General features: G+C 41.7%; 1 protein-coding gene across 2 annotated transcripts; it reads right to left on the bottom strand.

The window, feature by feature from the left end:
• Positions 1-723: 723 nt before the first annotated feature.
• On the bottom strand, positions 724-17,209 carry cpz (carboxypeptidase Z). 2 transcript variants are annotated; one of them, XM_054778962.1, is made up of 13 exons: positions 16,919-17,209; positions 16,562-16,594; positions 13,888-13,939; positions 13,152-13,474; positions 12,849-13,064; positions 11,614-11,810; positions 7,834-7,995; positions 7,466-7,624; positions 7,248-7,383; positions 4,531-4,670; positions 2,120-2,219; positions 1,908-2,053; positions 724-1,834 (listed from the first exon to the last, which is right to left on the bottom strand). In XM_054778962.1, the coding sequence occupies exons 1-13, from the start codon at positions 17,136-17,138 to the stop codon at positions 1,631-1,633; spliced, it is 2,088 nt and encodes a 695-aa protein (XP_054634937.1). In that variant the 5' UTR covers positions 17,139-17,209; the 3' UTR covers positions 724-1,630. The 2 variants fall into 2 exon arrangements, with proteins under 2 accessions (XP_054634937.1, XP_054634936.1); XM_054778961.1 differs by having other exon boundaries at positions 11,575-11,810.
• Between the last annotated feature and the right edge of the window lie 1,045 nt (positions 17,210-18,254).

An 18,254-nucleotide genomic window follows, 5' to 3' on the forward strand; every position in this document is an offset into this window, starting at 1 on the left:
GTCAACATTTCAGCTTCTTCTTTTTGCATTTTGCTCTTTTTTCTTTACCCATTTTCAATGTTTTTTTTGTTTGTTTAATTTAACAGTGTACCGCGAGGCAATAAAAAACAAGCTGCAGGCCGCAAACGGCCCCCATTTTGGACACCCCTGGTTTATAGTATTTGTCTATTTTTTCTGTATACGTCAAAGTAATCATGAATAATGTTGTGGGTTCGTCATTATCTTTTACTCAGCTAAAAAAGTCTAACACAGGCTATTTCCTAAAATAGGGTTTTTACACGTGGCTTGTATTGATCACAATATTGTAGTGTGTAGACAGGCTGCAATAGTGTTTGATCATTCGGCCGACTGTGTTAGTGAGATGAAAACAAAACAGCATTTTCATATTTTTAGAAATATGTGTACGTTTTAAAAATATGTGTACAGCTTCTGACTGAAGTGTGCCATTTTGCAAACAATCGAGGAGTTATGCAAATTGAGTGTGGTGTTTGGATAATGGAGTGGCTGTTTTGAAAAAAAGGACCAGTGTTATCAAAATTGCGTGTAAACAATTGACAAAAACTGTAAATGCAGGTTATACAGAAAATGCAGCTAAAAGCTCGATAAAATTGCGCGACTGTACCTGGAATGCTGTGTGTGCATTGCCAAGCCAATTCTAAAACCTTGACAATAAAATAATAATAATAATAATAATAATAACACATGCCAGATATTTCAGTTTTATTTCACATATAAAACAACCATACAGTATCTGTTCTTCATAACTAATCCAAAATTTCAGAAATGTGCTCAATATTAAAAGGCTGTTACACATCCAGAAAATACTTTTGCGACCTCTGGGGATAAAATAGAACAGACAACAACTAGTAGACTGTCAAAAACATTTCTATCAAAACACATTTTATGCAGCTGCCTTAAATGTTATAATACAAGTACATGTCATTATTTTTGGATGTCATTACCTTAAAGGGAAAGTTTGGATTTTTTTGACACGACAAGTAGTTCCGGCCAGTTGGTGGGGTCACAAAAGTAAAGCGTTTTGTTTTGAGAAACAATATGCATTTGCGTGGCATAAGGTGAGACCTCACGATCTTTCTGCGTTATTTTCTCTCCCTTCTTATTACTGCACGCTGCCGCCTGTCAACTGTTGCGTATGTGTTTCAACATCTGACGAAGTTTGGCATCAGTGTATTCCGGTTCGTAAAGATATCCCTTTGGCTTTGTGAAACAAGGAATATCGCCGTCGCTTGTTGTGTAGTCGGGCGTGCTTGCGACAGCGCGCAGCGATGCAAAGGGAGAGACAATAGAGCGAGGTGAGTGATTGTGAGGTCTGACTTTTTCGTGTCTTTTCTTTTGTGACACCACCCGCTAGCCGGGAATACTGACCAGAACTCGATTCACGGAACAAAGTGGGGGGAAAGTCACTGTTGATGCACTACATGTCAACAAATCCCAAACTATCCCTTTAAAATGACAAAATGTGACGCCTGGCAGGAGATGCATGTGTAGATGTATTTGTAATTGCATATGTTTTGCTTTATAAATCACTGTCAATACTGCTGCTACAAAAACGCATCCAAAAAATGTGCCTCCCTTTGCAGTGTGACATTTGTACTGTCCTTAAGTGAATTTAGACATTTCGCAGCAGCCAGTTTGGAGGTGAGATACCAGACTGGGAGAAGTAGCTCCACCACCAGGGTTTTTCCTGCCGCTCGATGCCCCCCTCAGCTACATCTGGCTCGCTGTAGCGCTCAAACTGATTGTAAGGGTCAAATCGATCCCATGTATCCGTCGTGGGGAAGAGGTGATCGTCAATATCCGGTTCCAGCGGAACCTGCATACAGAACAGGGAGCAGAGTGACAACGGAGAGCAGAGATCGGAAATTATGGATGAGCGTTTGACACACCTTCTTCAAGACAAAGTCGACACGTCCAGCCTTGTTCAGGTTGTGGGGCAGATAAACCCGCTTGCTGACCCTGGAGTAACCTTTAGCTGTGGCTGTCAGGATGTGAGTACCAGGGCTCAGCAGCCGCCAGTAGTCTCCACTTTCAGCTGTGAGGACAAGTTGCACATAAAAAGGAGACGAGCATTACAAAGCAACAGTCCTGCCATATTTACCTGTGGTGACGTCTTTACGAATCCCCCGGACAGAAATGGTGGCACCTTGGATCCTATTGCCATCAATATCTTTTACAACTCCTTTAATCCCCCGATGGACCTGAACAAGAAGCACAAATTTAAACCTTCAACGGATTCCATTCCAGCTGACCTTGGCATGAAATGACAATAAATCACATTGACTGGACGTTAAGCTCAAACCAGCTACACTAAACGACTAATTCATTCAGGTATTTTCTACTGCTGTCCATCGTCAAGAATGAGTTGTAGCAAATCACAGTACGGTGAGAGGACTGGACAGACTGGTCGCCAGCCAATCACAGGGCACATGTAGACAAACATCACACTCACAGTAATGGACTACTTGGAGTCTCCGATTAACATAAAAACTCCTACAATTCCACACAGAGCGGTCTGAGCTTCAACATTCAAACCCAGAACCACCTATGGGGCTCTGTTCAAATGTACGGTGTGGCAGTGTTTCCCAACCTTTGTTGAGGCAAAGCACATATTTTACAGCAGAAAAACCTCATGGCGGCCGCAAGGTGGCCTAGTGGCGAGCATGTCGGCCGCACAGCCAGGAGATCCAGGTTCGAATCTGCATTGGAACATCTCTGTGTGCAATGTTTTTCCCGAGCTTGCACGGGTTTTCTCCAGGTACCGCGGCTTCCTCACACATTCCAAAAACATGCATGTCAGGTTAACTGCCGACTCGAAATTGTCCATAGCTGTGAATGTGAGTGAAAACGGTTGTTTGTCTATATGGGTCTTGCAAGGGGCTGGCAACCAGTCCAGAGTGTACTCAAAGTCAGCTAGGATAGGCTCCATCTTACGCTTAACCCTGATGAGGACAGGTGTTGTAGAAAATGGATGGAAGGATTATAAATATGCAATTTGAAATGACTGTAAAGCACTGATTATGCTAGATGTGAGTTTGGCGTTTTCCTTTATAGCTGCAATCTAATAGCACACCTCAGGCAGAATCACTCTGAGTCACACACAGCAAAATAATAAGAAGTGACCAGCGGTACTGAGAAAAACTACCAAGCTATAACCAGTTTAAAGTTCCATATGTTGTACTTTACTTCATATATGGATGCTTGTGCTACATTAAATGTGCAGCCTTCGAAATTGTAGTCGTTGACTTGGTAGTGATTTTTTAAATGACTTTCGTTGAGACAAAAGTTTTCATCATTTGGCTTATTTTGTACAAACAGTGTTTATTCGTGAAATGCATCCAGGAAAAGAAGCATAATGTGTTCATTACACGACATGTGACCTGACATTAGTTCGAGGGAAGAGCTGCTGCCAATATCCGTATCGGTTGATATCGGTATCGGTAATGGAGTGTTGGACAATATTGGTAAATCGATATCAATAAGAAAGCCAATATTGAGCATCTCTAGTTAATTGTGTACCTTCTGCCATCTAGCGGAAAAGAATGTAATTGTTCTGTCTGTCACGGCACTGCTGATGAAAATTTTAAGAACTGTTGAAAAATTGCAATAATTTGCATTTTGCATTGTGTCATTTTAATCTTCGTCAAAGGTGCAGGGGTTATGCAACAAAAAAATCAAGTTGTAAACCCCAAAAAATGTCACCGGCCCTGAGCCGGAAGATCCATTTGGCAGTCCATGAAGACACAGGACGATCCTCGGCCCAAATGAAGGTTGTTACTGGTGCCAAGTGCAGTCCAATAACCAACAGACAGCCTCTGCGAGAGAAGGGTTTTCAGAAAAAATAGTCTTCCAAGGCCTCATCTCCTTCAACGCCACAAAACTGCCTTAATGGAATTTGCACGAGAACACCAAACATGGGACATTGAAAGGTGGAAGAAAGTTTTATTCTCTGATGAGAATAAATTTAACCTTGACGGTCCTGATGGCTGCCAATGTTACTGGCATGACAAGGAGATAATACCTAAGATGTTTTCCACACTGCACAGTGGAGGGGGTACCATCATGATCTAGGGTGCTTTTCCTTCAGTAGAACAATGGAGCTTTAGGTTGTGCAGGGACGTCAAACGGCGGTGGCTATGTGAAGATGTTGCAAGGGGCATCCCTCATGACTGAAGGCCCTCGTCTGTGTGGTAATGACTGGCTTTTTCAATTCAACGCTGCAGTTCACAATGCCTGTCTGACAAAGGACTTCTTCTAGAGGAATAACGTCCTCTAGAAGAAGCATGTTCCCCTGATCTAAATCCAACTGAGCATTTGGGGATGGATGGCAAGGGAAGTTTCCAAAATGAACATCAGTACCAGACAGTGGATGCCCTTTGTGAAGCCATCTTCACCTCCTGGAGCAACATTCCCACAGGCCCACTGCAGTATGTTAATATGTTTTGTCTATTGTGAATAATTCTTCTAATGACATTGTCCCGTTAATAAAAGTTGTAGCAAAACTTTACTTACAGACTCGAGAAAACTGAGTAAAGCTTCCTTGTTCCTCTTCCATTCAGGGTAAAGCTCAGCCTCTGAGGGGAATTTGTCACACCCGAGCTCCACTGTGATCTCCAGACAATTTGTGTGCAGGTAGTTAAAGTCTGACATGCCTACAATAGAAAAGAAATACCATACACTGAAAAAGTCACCATTAGTTAACTTGCTTTAGCCATGAATTTATACCGTCTGTTTATTATAATACACAGAGAAAAGGTGGCAGGAATCTTGTATGCACAAGTTCAGTTTATTGATCCATTTTAAGGCCTGGTACAACTAAAGGTACATTTGTTTGGACAAATATGATGATGATAACAAATAAAGCTCATAAGAGTTGAATTTAAGAGCTGATATCTGGCAACTTCCATGGTTTTCTTGATAATAGCCAACATCACTTACATTCTTACATGAATAGCTATAGCATTTTACTGCCAAAAAATGTAACTCTTATGAGCTATTTTTGTTGTCATTGTTATATTTGTCCAAACAAAGGCGCCTTTAGTTGCATCAGGTGTTAAAATGAACAAGAAACTGAAGAAACAAGAGTGGTCTCATCATTTTTTCCATGACTGTGTATATACAGTCGGCCCTCGCTACATCACAGTTCGAACGCCGCGCCCTCACTCTGAAAGTATTAGTATTCTGGTCAGTAATATACACTGATGAAACATTACCATAACACTGCATGGAGTCAGCCATGTCATGTCCGACTTGACATAGTGAAAACAAGTTCTCCTCCTATTCCGTGCGGAAGTGGTAAGTTTTTGCCTTTTTGCGTCGTCCTTCTTCTTCCCCCAAACCCTTAGCACGGTAGCTTGCTAATGCTTAAAGCGGCAGCCGTCATTTATGTCCCTGCAGTGATCCCGTAGCCTGCGTATTAATGTTGTAAGAATAATAGGAGTGTCAAGGTGACTATGGAGGTGTCTACAGGGCTCTAAAAATGGTAAAAACTGTATTTATAAAGTTGTAAACAGGTGTTCTATGCTCTTACTAGGAAACTATTCCGTTTAATAATACTAAACCCTAGTTTGCGGAAATCCACTTATTGCAGTCAGGTCTGGAACCAGTTAGCCTTGATAAAAGAGGTAGGACTGTACTCCAGAAAAGTTGGAACACCTGTAGGAAGTACGTAGTAGCACCAACTGTCAAGGCTTGAGCCACCTCCATTTCTGCAGAACAGCTTTAAATGTTTGACCCATTTTGTGATCTCTGAAAATATTTGTTTGAAATATACATACATTATGCTGTATCCATTAGCTTCATTACAGATGTGTGTTAATTACACGACAGGAGATACATGTATGTGATGTTACACATGTCGGAATCGGAAATTGAGATTTGGACAATATGGGGATATCGGATATCGGACATCCCTACTTATTATACTATAGTGTTTTAATTTCTGAATGTTTTACATATTTTACATATTAACCTTATCTTAAAAAATACAAATAAATAAACTGGAGCAACAACTGTGTTTTTTTTTTATTTTTGAACTATGTCTGTTGTTTACTGATCTCAATTATACACTGCTCTCACGTGCTGTACTTCATTGTGGCCACTGGGTGGCAGTGTTGGCATGTTTATGGCGAGTTTTTCCCTTTGTGACAAGTTTTTCCTTTTTGTTAGAATCAAGAAGTGTTTTGTTCCAGTTGATTGATGCCTCAGAGTGCTTATTCCTCCTCCAGCGAATATGGGCTGAGTACTGAGGACTGCTGCGAAATATACGTCTGCTAAAATTGGCCTTATTAATATTACATATTGCATTTTATTCCTGGCACTTGGCTGAAAAAGTATTCCTTCGGCTGAACATCTGTACCAGTCATAGAGAATTTCTAGCGCATCAGTGTGATCCCAAAGAAGCCGCTTCCGTCGTAATGCCGCCCAAAGTATTCTTGTTCCCAGGTCCGCCAGGTTCTCAATAAATGGTGCCGCCATCTCCGAATGAGTTACACAGTCAAACAGTGGCGCTTTTATAGTCAATTTTAAGCTGAAACTCTAAGATGGTCAGAACCAGGTTAAGATCTAAGCCTATTACCATGGTGGATGTTTCAGCAGGCCGTGGTGAAATTCGGTTTGGTCATATTAAACTTTCCCGGTTCTGTGCCACAACTGGAAACATGTGCATGACAGGTCTTGCACTCAGCTGCAAATGTTTTTTCTGACTTTTTCGTACAAAAAACACAGCCACATGACTGACGTCACTCCTAGCACACGCTGTTGTGATCACGTGGGTTCCCCATGCTGACTAGAAGTGCTGCTGCTGGATAGAAGCGCTGGCGCAGGGTCTGGAATGGACTGCTTGTAGTGTAGTGCCAATATCAGAGATTTTAGACGCGGGCCGATACAATCGGTTATGTTCATTTTCCCTTCCATGGTAGTGGCTTTTCTTTTTTCTTAGCGCACCGCCGCTTGGGAGTCATAATGATGTCCAAAAAGTTAACTAATAAGCAATGCTATTCTTCCTCAGCATGGGTGTACAGTCACACACTGCATTCTACCGCCATGCGCTCGTATCTAATTATCAAACATAGTCTCGGATTTTTTGGACCAGAATTACATTTTTAATTCATTTACAGAAGCGCCGTAACATGAAACGTCGTAAACGGAGGACCACCAATATGCAGCCCTTGGTGGAAAACGTTTGGACACCCCTGTGTTAAAACTGAATGAAAGGCTTTTTTTCTCACCTCCTGCAAAACTGTACCACAGTGCCCCGTTGATGATGCCCCTAGTCCGGTAAAAGTTGGCTCCACACCTGTCTGTGTCATTGTTTGACATGGTGGCATGGGCATCGGCATACGTACGGGCCAACTGCTTAAACACCTAAAGATGGCATGATCATCGAGAGAGGTCAACTGTGAGCAGGAGAAATACATCAACATCTTCCGCTTGATTCATCCCTTACCCGTTCATCTGCCGTGGGCGAGAACATCTTCTCCTCGTGAGGGTGTCTGGAGAAGTCAAAGGGGTAGGAGACCACCAATTCACCTCCATGGAGGCTGGCAGACTGGACGAAGGGGAGAGACCTGGTCCACTTCATCACTGCGAAGGTCTCTGGTGCCACCTGCAGCGCAAAACAAGTACCATGCGGTACAGAATGATTTTACCAAAGCAGGGGTGTCCAAACTTTTTCCATAGATTTGCAAAAGACTGTTTCATAGATGTCCTTATTCGACCTTCCGGCGTACACACATACACAAACGGGACAGATAGAACGGTAAAGTTGTTGTATTGATTCAAATCATCAATACACATGATGAAATTTCATCGTACCTTCCCAAACCAATAGGCGTCAGGAATTGGGATGTGGTCAGTGCGGTAGTGCCTGCTGCGACGGTTCCGGTAGAAGACAGATGTGAGGTCCGGAAAGTTGCGGTTCAGGTCAATGTTCTGGGCATTTGTGCGACCATTTGTCCAACCGTTCAGTAAGTGACCCTGAAACATTTAGGTCCAAACAACTAGAAGAGTAAGACACTGTCAGTAGGTGTTGATATTTATTAATCATAGCGTGGATGATGATGATGTGTTGAGGAGCAGGCATCATGGGAAGCATAAGTTGAATATTAGTCAGGAAAATGTTAAAACCATTGTTAACATGTAGACAAGACCATATATCCCACAAGAGAAATCCTATGTCAAATGTTAAAGACATTTGAGCATACATGTGATCAGTCCATTGTAAAACATGCAGAGCAGAAACACAGAAAGTCCTTACCGGGGTTTCCGCTACATGTAATTGATCGTGGCGGTGCGCCACTACAAAATAAAAGCCACCACACTTTAAAAATGAGGGGTTTTTAACTTGAAAACAATTTTAAGTAATGGATTGTATGAATGTACAGTATATATATCTTATATAGATACATATATCTTATTATTTACGCACATATTGACCACAATTAGTTTGAAAATGATTTAAAATATAATAAAAACGTTTAGGTGCGCTTTATTTTGATAAGCAAGCACCGGAATTGCCTGTCTGCCTTGCTTGCATTTGACCAGTGACCAGATGTGCGACAAGTCTTGTCTTTACTTTCACTTTGTTTCTTATTATCGGGAGAATCAACAATAGCCCGTAAAATGTGTAGTCAACCGACGACAGCTTGTCACACGCTAGGCCTACCTATGCCAGCGTGTGTGATCGCTCGCGTTTCAAGATCATTCCACTTTCTGGCATTTTTGTCTACATGCCTGGCCGGCGGCGACGAGCTAGCTAGTGGCTATTACGTTCATGGATACATCAATCATCGATTATCATTACAATTTACTTTTTGAAAGTGTCACTTAACAATCTTGCTCTCTTGTTATCATTATAATACTTATGGCTTATCTTCAAAACACCAGTTGTGTGTCGAAGTTGTGCACCTGAAACACGTAGTGTGTCCAGCTTTAGACAGTGATGCTATCACAGGGGCCTCAAACAGGTAGCTCGTAAACTAGCAGTAGCTCACCAATGAATATTTGCATCACCTTTTCGTATTTTTATGTATTCTATTCAAGCATGACACCTGTATTTAATGACAAATGAGCACATTGAGTGGAGATGTGCTTTGTAAATAAAGTGCCATTTAAATAATGGCAGTGCTCTCAGCAACTTTGCCATTAAATTAACATTTTAGCAGCGTTCTCGCTTCATGTTCGGCTAGTTGTTGGGGGAAAAAAAGTTAAATGAGTAATAAGTCAAAAAAAATTGCTATTTGTAATTTTATTTTAAATTGCAGATACAGCGACGGCAGTCTGCCCTCCCGTGCAGCCTGCCACCGCAGCTTCAAAAAATCCTAGGGGAAACCCTGTGGAGTGTTAAAATGTTGAAGGATTTGAGCAAAGTCACCCCCTCAGAACGTAACATTCTGGTTAGTAAAGAAATGGAGTGGAAAGAGTTCTCCCTACTGCCAGTTAGAGTTTGCTTTTGATTGAATATAATGATTCCGTGTGTTAAATCAAACTACAGAGTTGTGCCCTGTCCAAAAAGCCTTGTGTTTTTATTTGACTCATTTTGGGCTGATGAGTTCATCTGGTTGTGAGAGGTGAGAGGAAAAACAGGCAGAAGGCGAAAGGCATAAGCACCGTCTTGAGTCACTAATGTCTACTTGTGTTGCCATAAATTTGACTATAATTATATACTGTATATTATAATAATATAATTATTATATATTTTTGTGTAATATAACAAAAAAAAAATTTTAAAACAGCAAAAATGGTAAAGGAACAATGAGGGAAAAGCTGAACTGCTGACACCAAGAACCAGTACTATGTGTATTACCCAATATACATGGGTGTCCCGATACAACTTGTTCACTTCCGATACAATACTGATACAGCAGCCTTGAGTATTGGCCGTTACTGAAATTGATCCGATACAGCACATGTCAAACTCGTGACATGGAGGGTAGAGACACTGCAGGGTTTCTTTCCAGCCGGTCACTGAAGCAGGTGATTTAAATGATCAACACCTCCTTCAATTTGAGGGAAGGAAGGTTGTTGTGCTGCTTTGCTGCCCTCTCTCTGCCATCTGTTGCAGCACACCTTCCAGGGGCTCCTTACGCACCTGCGTCCAATTACTCAGCTGGACTACTTAAACCACGCGGTCCCTCATACCTGTGCCAGATTGTCTTCCCGTCCACGCCTGCTGCGTGTGACTCCCTGCTTTGTATCCTAGCTTTCTGGTCATTCCTGCTACTTGTGTTTTCTTCCCCGCTTGGCTTCCTCCAGCGGTGGTTTTCTGTTCCACCTGCGTGTTGTATTTTGTTCAGCAGCGCCCTGAGTTAGCTTAGCCTCGTTCCCTGCTTGGTTTTCAGCAGTGGGTTTTTTTGTTAGTATTTTTGTATCCTGCTGTTACCTTGTCTAGCAGCGTTTTTGGTTCTTTATCTTTTTGGTTTTTTTATGCGTGGTTAGGCCTGGAGGACTTGAGCTGTATTTTTGATATATTTTGTTGTGGATTCTTGTAGAATAAACATATTTTTTTGTGACACGGACACTGACCATATTTTCATGGTTTGGGTTGTACTCCGTAGCGACTTATGTTTTTTTTTTTTCCCACACTAACAGCTACGAGAGGGGGATCTAGGCCTTGTGGGCCAGCATCTGCTACTCCTATCACTCCTGTACCAGCATCATCAGCTTAGAAAGACGGACCACAAACGCCCCCCAAAAAGAAAATCATATTCTGAAGATTACGAGCTGCAAGTAGTGAAATATGCAGCTGAAAACGGTAATCGGGCAGCAGAAAGAAAGTTTGCGGACGAGAAACGTGTGTGACACTGGTGAAAAGCCGAGGATACTCTAACTGAAATGAAGAAAACAACAACATCCAAGGCGATGAATACAGATGACTTTGCAGGTTGTTTAGGCTATAGTTATTTGAAACACTCTTAATATGTTACGTTAACACACGCCTATCTAGCCTATTGTTCTCCATTTTATTGTTACTATAACTTGCCTTTCAAGATGAAATGTCTGTTTTTGGTCTCTGATTTTATAAAATAAAAAATGCAAACTTATAGTCCAGTGCGGCTTATGTATGTTTTTTTTCTTCGACTTATAGTCCTGAAAATACGGTACTTTTAGGGCACACTGTCGTTGTCATCACCTGGTCTCTGTGTACTGGAGCTACTAAATAGACGTGCTGGAGTGGAGTCTGGAACGAACTGCAGATTTTAGATGCAGGCCGATATAATCTGATTTTCAGTCCGTTATCCTTGTATTGTTAATACAGAACTGTTCTAGCTTTGGCATACAGTAGAATAATTCTGCGTAATCTTAAAACTGGAAATATTACCTTGACTACTGACTACCATTATCAGTGATCTAAATACGGGATTTCTGCTCTGATTCGAAGAATAGAAAAAGGGAATAGCTAAGAATTACACACACCACCCCGTCACATGTCAACTTCCCTCATCGGACCATCAGATCACAGCGTCATGCCTTCGCCTCCCACCAGAAAGTAGCAGCAGAGTGGACTGACAATGGATAATGGCAGTTTGTCTGTTTTGTACTGTTAACAATATTTACTTCCTGGTTGATGAGCTCCGGGTCATTGTTATCCTCTACCTCTGCGGCGGCCAGTTCGTAGCCATCTGGGTTCATGGAGGCCAGGATGTGGATGCGGGTGGTGTTGATGAGGGCTTGAACTCGCTGGTTCCCCAGGGTGTACTCTGAACACAGGTACTGGGCCAGATAGATGAGCAACTGGCGGCCCAGTACTTCATTGCCATGCATGTTGCCTATGAGCTTGACCTCTGGCTCCACTGGGGTTTAAAGACAAGAAGCAGCTGTTAAAATAATTTTACAAGCGTAATCTGTAAATACAGCACTAACACAGTTTTATCTCCTACATTGTTGGAGGCATAGAATTGTCCAAAATGTGTATGTAAGATGCAGTAAGAATATTAGCATTGAAGGGGCTCTTGGCCAAGCTTTAGATGGATTCATTAATTAAAGAGATCCATCCAAAGACGTTTGCCTCTACTGCATAGCAGTGATTACAGTTTGTCTGAAACATTCTCTGGCAGGTTTGGTCAACAAAAGCATTGAATTTCAGAAAATGATTTGAGTAGTTTGTCTATCCTATTTACTCATCAAAAACAGACGCAGGTGTGGTGGATTACTGCACAGGTGGGCCTGAGGTTGGCCACAATAAAAGGACACGCTGCGCTGTTTAACGGTCATTTTGAGGGTCCGGAAACCAGTCAGTATCTGGCATTTGCCTCAAATATCGTATATGGCAATCCAATGGGTTGACAAGCCCGTTGTGAGTTTTTTCATAGCTCATGATTGACTCCTGTCAAATAAAGAGCTGCCTGGTCCTCACGGGCTTGTGCGTGCCACGATATGGCATTTAATGACATGGACATGTGCGGCTTATAGTCCGGTACGGCTTATAGATGTACAAATCTGTTTTTGCCTCTAAATTTAACGGGTGCGGCTTATACACCAGAATTTACGGTAACCACTGCTGAATCACAAATGTACTCCTAACTGTTATGCACACATTAGCTTTATCATTGCCTTGTTGATGAATACAATGAATGGCCAGAGTGTAGGCTATCATACATTACTGCTATTGGCCTTACTCAGGAACACACTTATGAGAGGTACATTTATTGATGATCTCAAAGAAATGGAGGCCATATTCTCGTCCAGGAGATGGAATACAGTATATCGATTAGGTCTAAAATATGAGTCACTGAAAACTAGTTTTAACCTCCCTTGATTAATAATCGTTGTCAAATGCCTATTCCTATTTGAAACTCTGAAAAAGAAGTCAAATAAGTTGTTTTACTTACACAGTTCATGCTGTCCTGGATTGTTGGTAAACTCTATCACCAGTAAATCTCGTCCCTCAGTGCTACGGCCAATGCTGTAAACATGAGAGATGTGCGAGCACTTGGCCGCCGTTCTCTTCAGTAAGCTGTACATCTGAGTGTTGGACGTGTATGTGAACTGGATGATGGTGCTGGGTTCTTCAGGTGAGAGGCCGGACCTTGTTAGCTCCTGCCTGGCTGAAAGGCGTGGGTTTGGGTAGGAATAGGACGGTTAAGTTTACAGTTCTGGAATAGGGCCAAGAAGTCAAAGAGTTTGACCTTTACCTTTCAGCGCTGCGAGTGGGTCAAAGCAGCCCTCTTGGTCGCTTGCAAAGAAGCGGTCACAGTCCAGGAAGTAAGGCCAGGCCATTTCTATGGCCTCCAAGCTGTGAGAACAGTCCCTCCTGAGGGCCTCGCATGTGCTGCGACATGGCTTGATCATCTTGTTATCCTTACAGGGCGATGCAAGCACCGAGCAGCCCACGAGACGTATTTCAGGGGAGCACTCTCCGTTGAGGAGCCCGTGGATGACACTCAAGAGAAGGTACTCTGCCCCTGATTCTGCTTCAAAACGAGTCCGGTGTCCAAGGATGTTGGGGAATATGGTTCTAGAGTAGCAAAGAGGGATTTAACAATGGCTGTATGTAATTGACTGTAACGTAATTCATGCAGGTTTATATCTCCACCAAGCGTGAAAGAGATCTTGTTTGGTTGTTGTTTTGTTGGTTAGTTAGCAGGGTGAAACAAAAACTTCATGACTGACTTCTTTACCCCTAATGTTGAGACATTCCTCTAACAAATAGGGGCTCAAACAAACCCAGTGAACACTTAAAACTCCACAGGTCACTGACGTTTTTAACGCACTTGCAGCCGCACGTGTGCAACACAAATAAAATTGTCACAATCAGTACTAAACAGTGTATTTAGAGGCACCGTGTTACAGGACAGTCAGAATAAGGTTGATAATGAATAGATGGCACTGAGTCAGTTATCTTATACTGTACCGAGCTCTACGACCCACCTAGAATATCCTACGTCATGACAGTAGCTCAGGTGCAGCTCCGTGCAAGTAGCTGAGGGGTGAGAAACAAACGTTATTATGCGAAGCTTATTTATGCTTAGTCAATGATGATGGCAAAAACCTGGGTATTTCTAAGGATTTACATAAATTTCAATCCAATAACCCTATTTTCGTCATACTGTGTATTATAATTACCTTTTTGCTTAGCATGTTTCAATGAATACCATTCTCATAAATTACTGCTACTGAGTTAATATTACAAACATCGCTACTGTCTGAGAGGCTTTTTTTGCACGCGCACACACACACACACACACACACACACACGTTTCCAAATATGGTTCCTTGTGTTCTAGATGACATGTGTGACCACAATTTCAAGTGGTCTGCAGTATGTGATAAATCTTGCCGAAAGGCCTGCTGAATCTTGCAGCAGAGCAACACACGGTATTTAAACATTCACAGGCAGCTGTGAAGGTCAGGTCTTGACCTAAAATGTAAGGCTCTCCTCACCCTTTGAACCTGAAAGGCCCATTGTAGACTGTAGTGTTGACTCCACTGATCTGTATAATATATCTGGATAGCTCATTGGGATGACTTGTGAAGCCGCACGGCCGCCATATTGCCACTCGCAAGAAACTACTTCTCGACAAGCTTTTGCATTCGTGGTGAACTTCTTTTATTAATTCGGATTGGACACAAATTTTGCCTTAAGATGCCTGCATGTGCAGCTATTAACTGCACAAATCGCCAGTTCAAAGGCTGTGGACGAACATTTCACCTGTAAGTATGATTGAAATGTAGATTTATGATTGATAATTTAAGGGTTTTGCACTGTCGATCTCTCAGATATTTTAGCAAAGCATATGGTTTTGTTTCAGTGTTGTTGTTTTTTCTCTGTGTGTGTGTGTGGGTGTGTGTTTATGGTTATGATACATTATGGTTATCACATATTATTCCTGTGGTTTTTGTTCAAATATATTTCTATAACAGAAAAGAGGTTATTTCTATTTCATAACACAAACAAAAAAAAAAAAAATCAGAAAAATAAATCAGAAAAATGTTAAATGATTTTAAAACTTGTCCAAAGTCACTCTCTTTGATGATTCATATTTTGTACAGACGAGAGCATAGTGAATTGTATGAAAGTAAAGAAAAAAAGTAAAGGATGATGACCATGGATTTTAGTGGAAAAAAGGTATGGGATATGCAGTTAAAATTAAAATGTCTTTCTAGAGGAGTAAAACTATGCTTTGCTATAGGGGAGTGCTGAGCCAGGGTGCAGAGTAGAATTTTGTCCCAAAGGCAATGAGAATTGGAAGGGGATAAAGTACATTTAATATAGCCAAAAGACAGAGAATAACGTATCAAATCGTTTTTAAGGGACGAACGTTGCGTTACTTGAAGGAATGGGAGAATCTCCCCGCTTTTTAATTTAAAATATAGATGTTCTGCGAGCCTCTTCATCTGCTTTGTACACTATGTACGCTGTGCGAATGTAGTCGGGATGTGAGTGGTAAGATGGCGTCGCTTTGGCTTCAGCGGCTTGCACGGGCGGGTGCGACGTATGAGCTATCCAGATATATTATACAGATCTGTGGTTGACTCTCCACTGGAGAATGCTTGAAAGATAGTACATAATATTAAAAGTATACTTGGATTTACTCATAGAAACATTTCTGTGACTCATTTCAGCTATTATTGATAAGGAGCGGGACATGGACAAAAACAAAAAAACGATGCATTTTTGCGATTTAATGCAATACTTTTGTCAGAGCTAGCATATCTGTTTACATTAAGAGTATTAGACATCCATTACTTCCGCGTTCAGAGCGGATGTTTGCGTTGAAACTTCAAATTAGGAGCATCACATTCGCTGAGTTTCTGATATGACTGTTTACTTAAAAGAACAAGCAGTGCACACAAGTGAAAGAATCACGGCTATATATGGATAACTGCTGATCGTATGGCTACCGGTACTCAAAGAGATGTGTTTCCAGCAACACTAGCTCGGACCAGATGTTAGCATTTTATTTCCAAAGGACAAACCGAATAACCATCACGGAATTGAAAACGTGTTACTATAGTTACACTATCACTTTACACCTCTAAATTTGTGCAGTAAACAATGCGCAAATGCTGAAGATGGAAATTAAATGATGCATTTCCACCCGATTTTCGCAATGTGGGGGCAAGTCTGACCGGAAGTGTGCATGCCATGTAGCTTCACGTAGCAATATAAGTATTTCGTTATCTAGCAAAAGTTTTGCGAGCCCTTGTAAAAATCCGTCCTTTTTTCACGCATTTTTTTGTCCATGTCCCCTCGGGGACGCATTTACAGGTGAATCTCAATAAATTACAATGTCGTGCAAAGGTTATTTGATTTGGGGACTTGAAGTCGGACTATAAGAGACCAATTAAAGGCTCAGGAAGTTTTTGCAGAGCGTGAACCAGTAGTTTGCGATATTCAACTTTTCACATTTTTCACATTTTATGAGATACTGTACTGAATTAGGGGTTTTTATTAGCTGTAGGCTATTATCAAAATTCTTAAGAAATACATACTTGACATATTTCACCCTGATTTTCATACTTACATATATCCAGACGCACTTGTATGTGGAAAACTATGGATAAATATGCAAATGAAAATAAAAATTGCTGAACGACTTACGTTTTTCTTCAGGCACACTGTTGCTGCATCTTCCTGTGTGAAGAGGGGAGGGGGGACACTTTGATGTGTTATATATTTAAACGCTAGAGGACGCCATTGTCAACCAAAGGGATTTTCCTCAACTGGACTGATGTGTTTTTAAAGGAATACTATTTCGACGCTACAAAAATTCTACATCATTTGTGTGGACATACGTATTGGGTAACACATCGTATTTGAAAGACGAGGAAATGACGGATTTTAACTATAATATATAATGCATTCACGAGAGGCTATGAGTTACAGGATAGGATGATACTTAGATTTAAAAAAAAAAAAAAAGTTATCCAGCAGAGACGACATTTGACATTAACTCACCTAAAAACTCGTCTCCTGGATGGCAGGTTTGCTGTGGTGCGCACCGACAACTTTTCGTCAAAGCCAGAAACAGCCCCAAAAGTCCAAAAAGCATGTTTTTACGCTGCGGGCTGCTTGACACTAGTGTGTGATGTGGCAGATTTCTTAGTCTTCGCGAAAGGGGATGATAATTACCACCCAGTGCATGGAAACCTCCTTCCTTTGTGTTTGTGCAGAGCATCCCTCACTCCAAAAGAGTTGTGCCTCGCCAAGCTTGTGTCTTTACTGCTGCACTGATCATATTTCACTGCACTGATCTGCTGCGTGTGTGTGTGTGTGTGTGTGGTGGGGGTGGAGAGAAAGTAGCTCATGTATAAATGCAATTAAAACCAGTGCCTCACCAGCCATGAACTTTACCGCACGTCACTGCTTTCCTCTCACCCATTGTCAGCTCGGATAGGCTCCAGCTCACCCATGATGTTGAATACTACTAATGCAACAACATCATCATCAGTCGGGTAAAACTACCGTAACTTGTCTCACAACGCTGTTACCCCAGCCCGCGTTCCCTATCAGTGGGCGAGCAAGCCAACACTTGGTGAATTCATCTTCACAATGGTAGGATGAGCTGACATCAAAAGATTAAAAAGCGACGTCACTATGAATGCTTGGCTGCCAGAGAGCCATATCATATTTTTTAACACTGAATACAACTAAATATGTGCATGTTTAAGCAAGACCAACAAGCAGTTTGGCACCGCACTCCGTATCGTTCTTTCTTTTCGCCATCTTCTTCGTCAAAAGGGGTTGTTTGCAGAATTAGCAAAGTAAACGAGGGAAGTTTACTTCTTGACATCGCAGTGACAGGTAGGCTACCACATTATGCAACAATAATCAAGTTTTGGTGTCCGTCCCGGAAAATATCGGAAGGAAAGCTGGCATTGGCTCTGGCCACCCGCATTGTGGCAGAAAATGGATGGATGGATTAAAATGCATAAGAAAGTTTTATATTTTGACCTTTATTTTTAACGCTGTGATTTCTGCAATGGTTTACTTTAAAATGTCAGCGAGAAAAAGAATTGAAATAAATCCATTTTATCGTGTTAAGACATGTCTGGGAGCCAGACGCAGTCCTCAAAAGTGCCACGTTTGGCTCCCGAGCCACAGGTTCCCTACCCCTGCACTAGACAGTGCTCAGCATGTATTCAACCCTGGTGGAGATCTTCATTCTACTCCGTGCTATTCAGGTTGTGTTGGAATCCGTTGAGCAATGATGCTGTTACTGGAAATGGAACAAAAATGACACAAACCCTCGGACATTTTGCAGCCATTTTGACTGCGGTGTATATACACACAC

Source organism: Dunckerocampus dactyliophorus, chromosome 6, assembly GCF_027744805.1.
Source record: "Dunckerocampus dactyliophorus isolate RoL2022-P2 chromosome 6, RoL_Ddac_1.1, whole genome shotgun sequence".
Lineage (NCBI taxonomy): Eukaryota > Metazoa > Chordata > Actinopteri > Syngnathiformes > Syngnathidae > Dunckerocampus > Dunckerocampus dactyliophorus.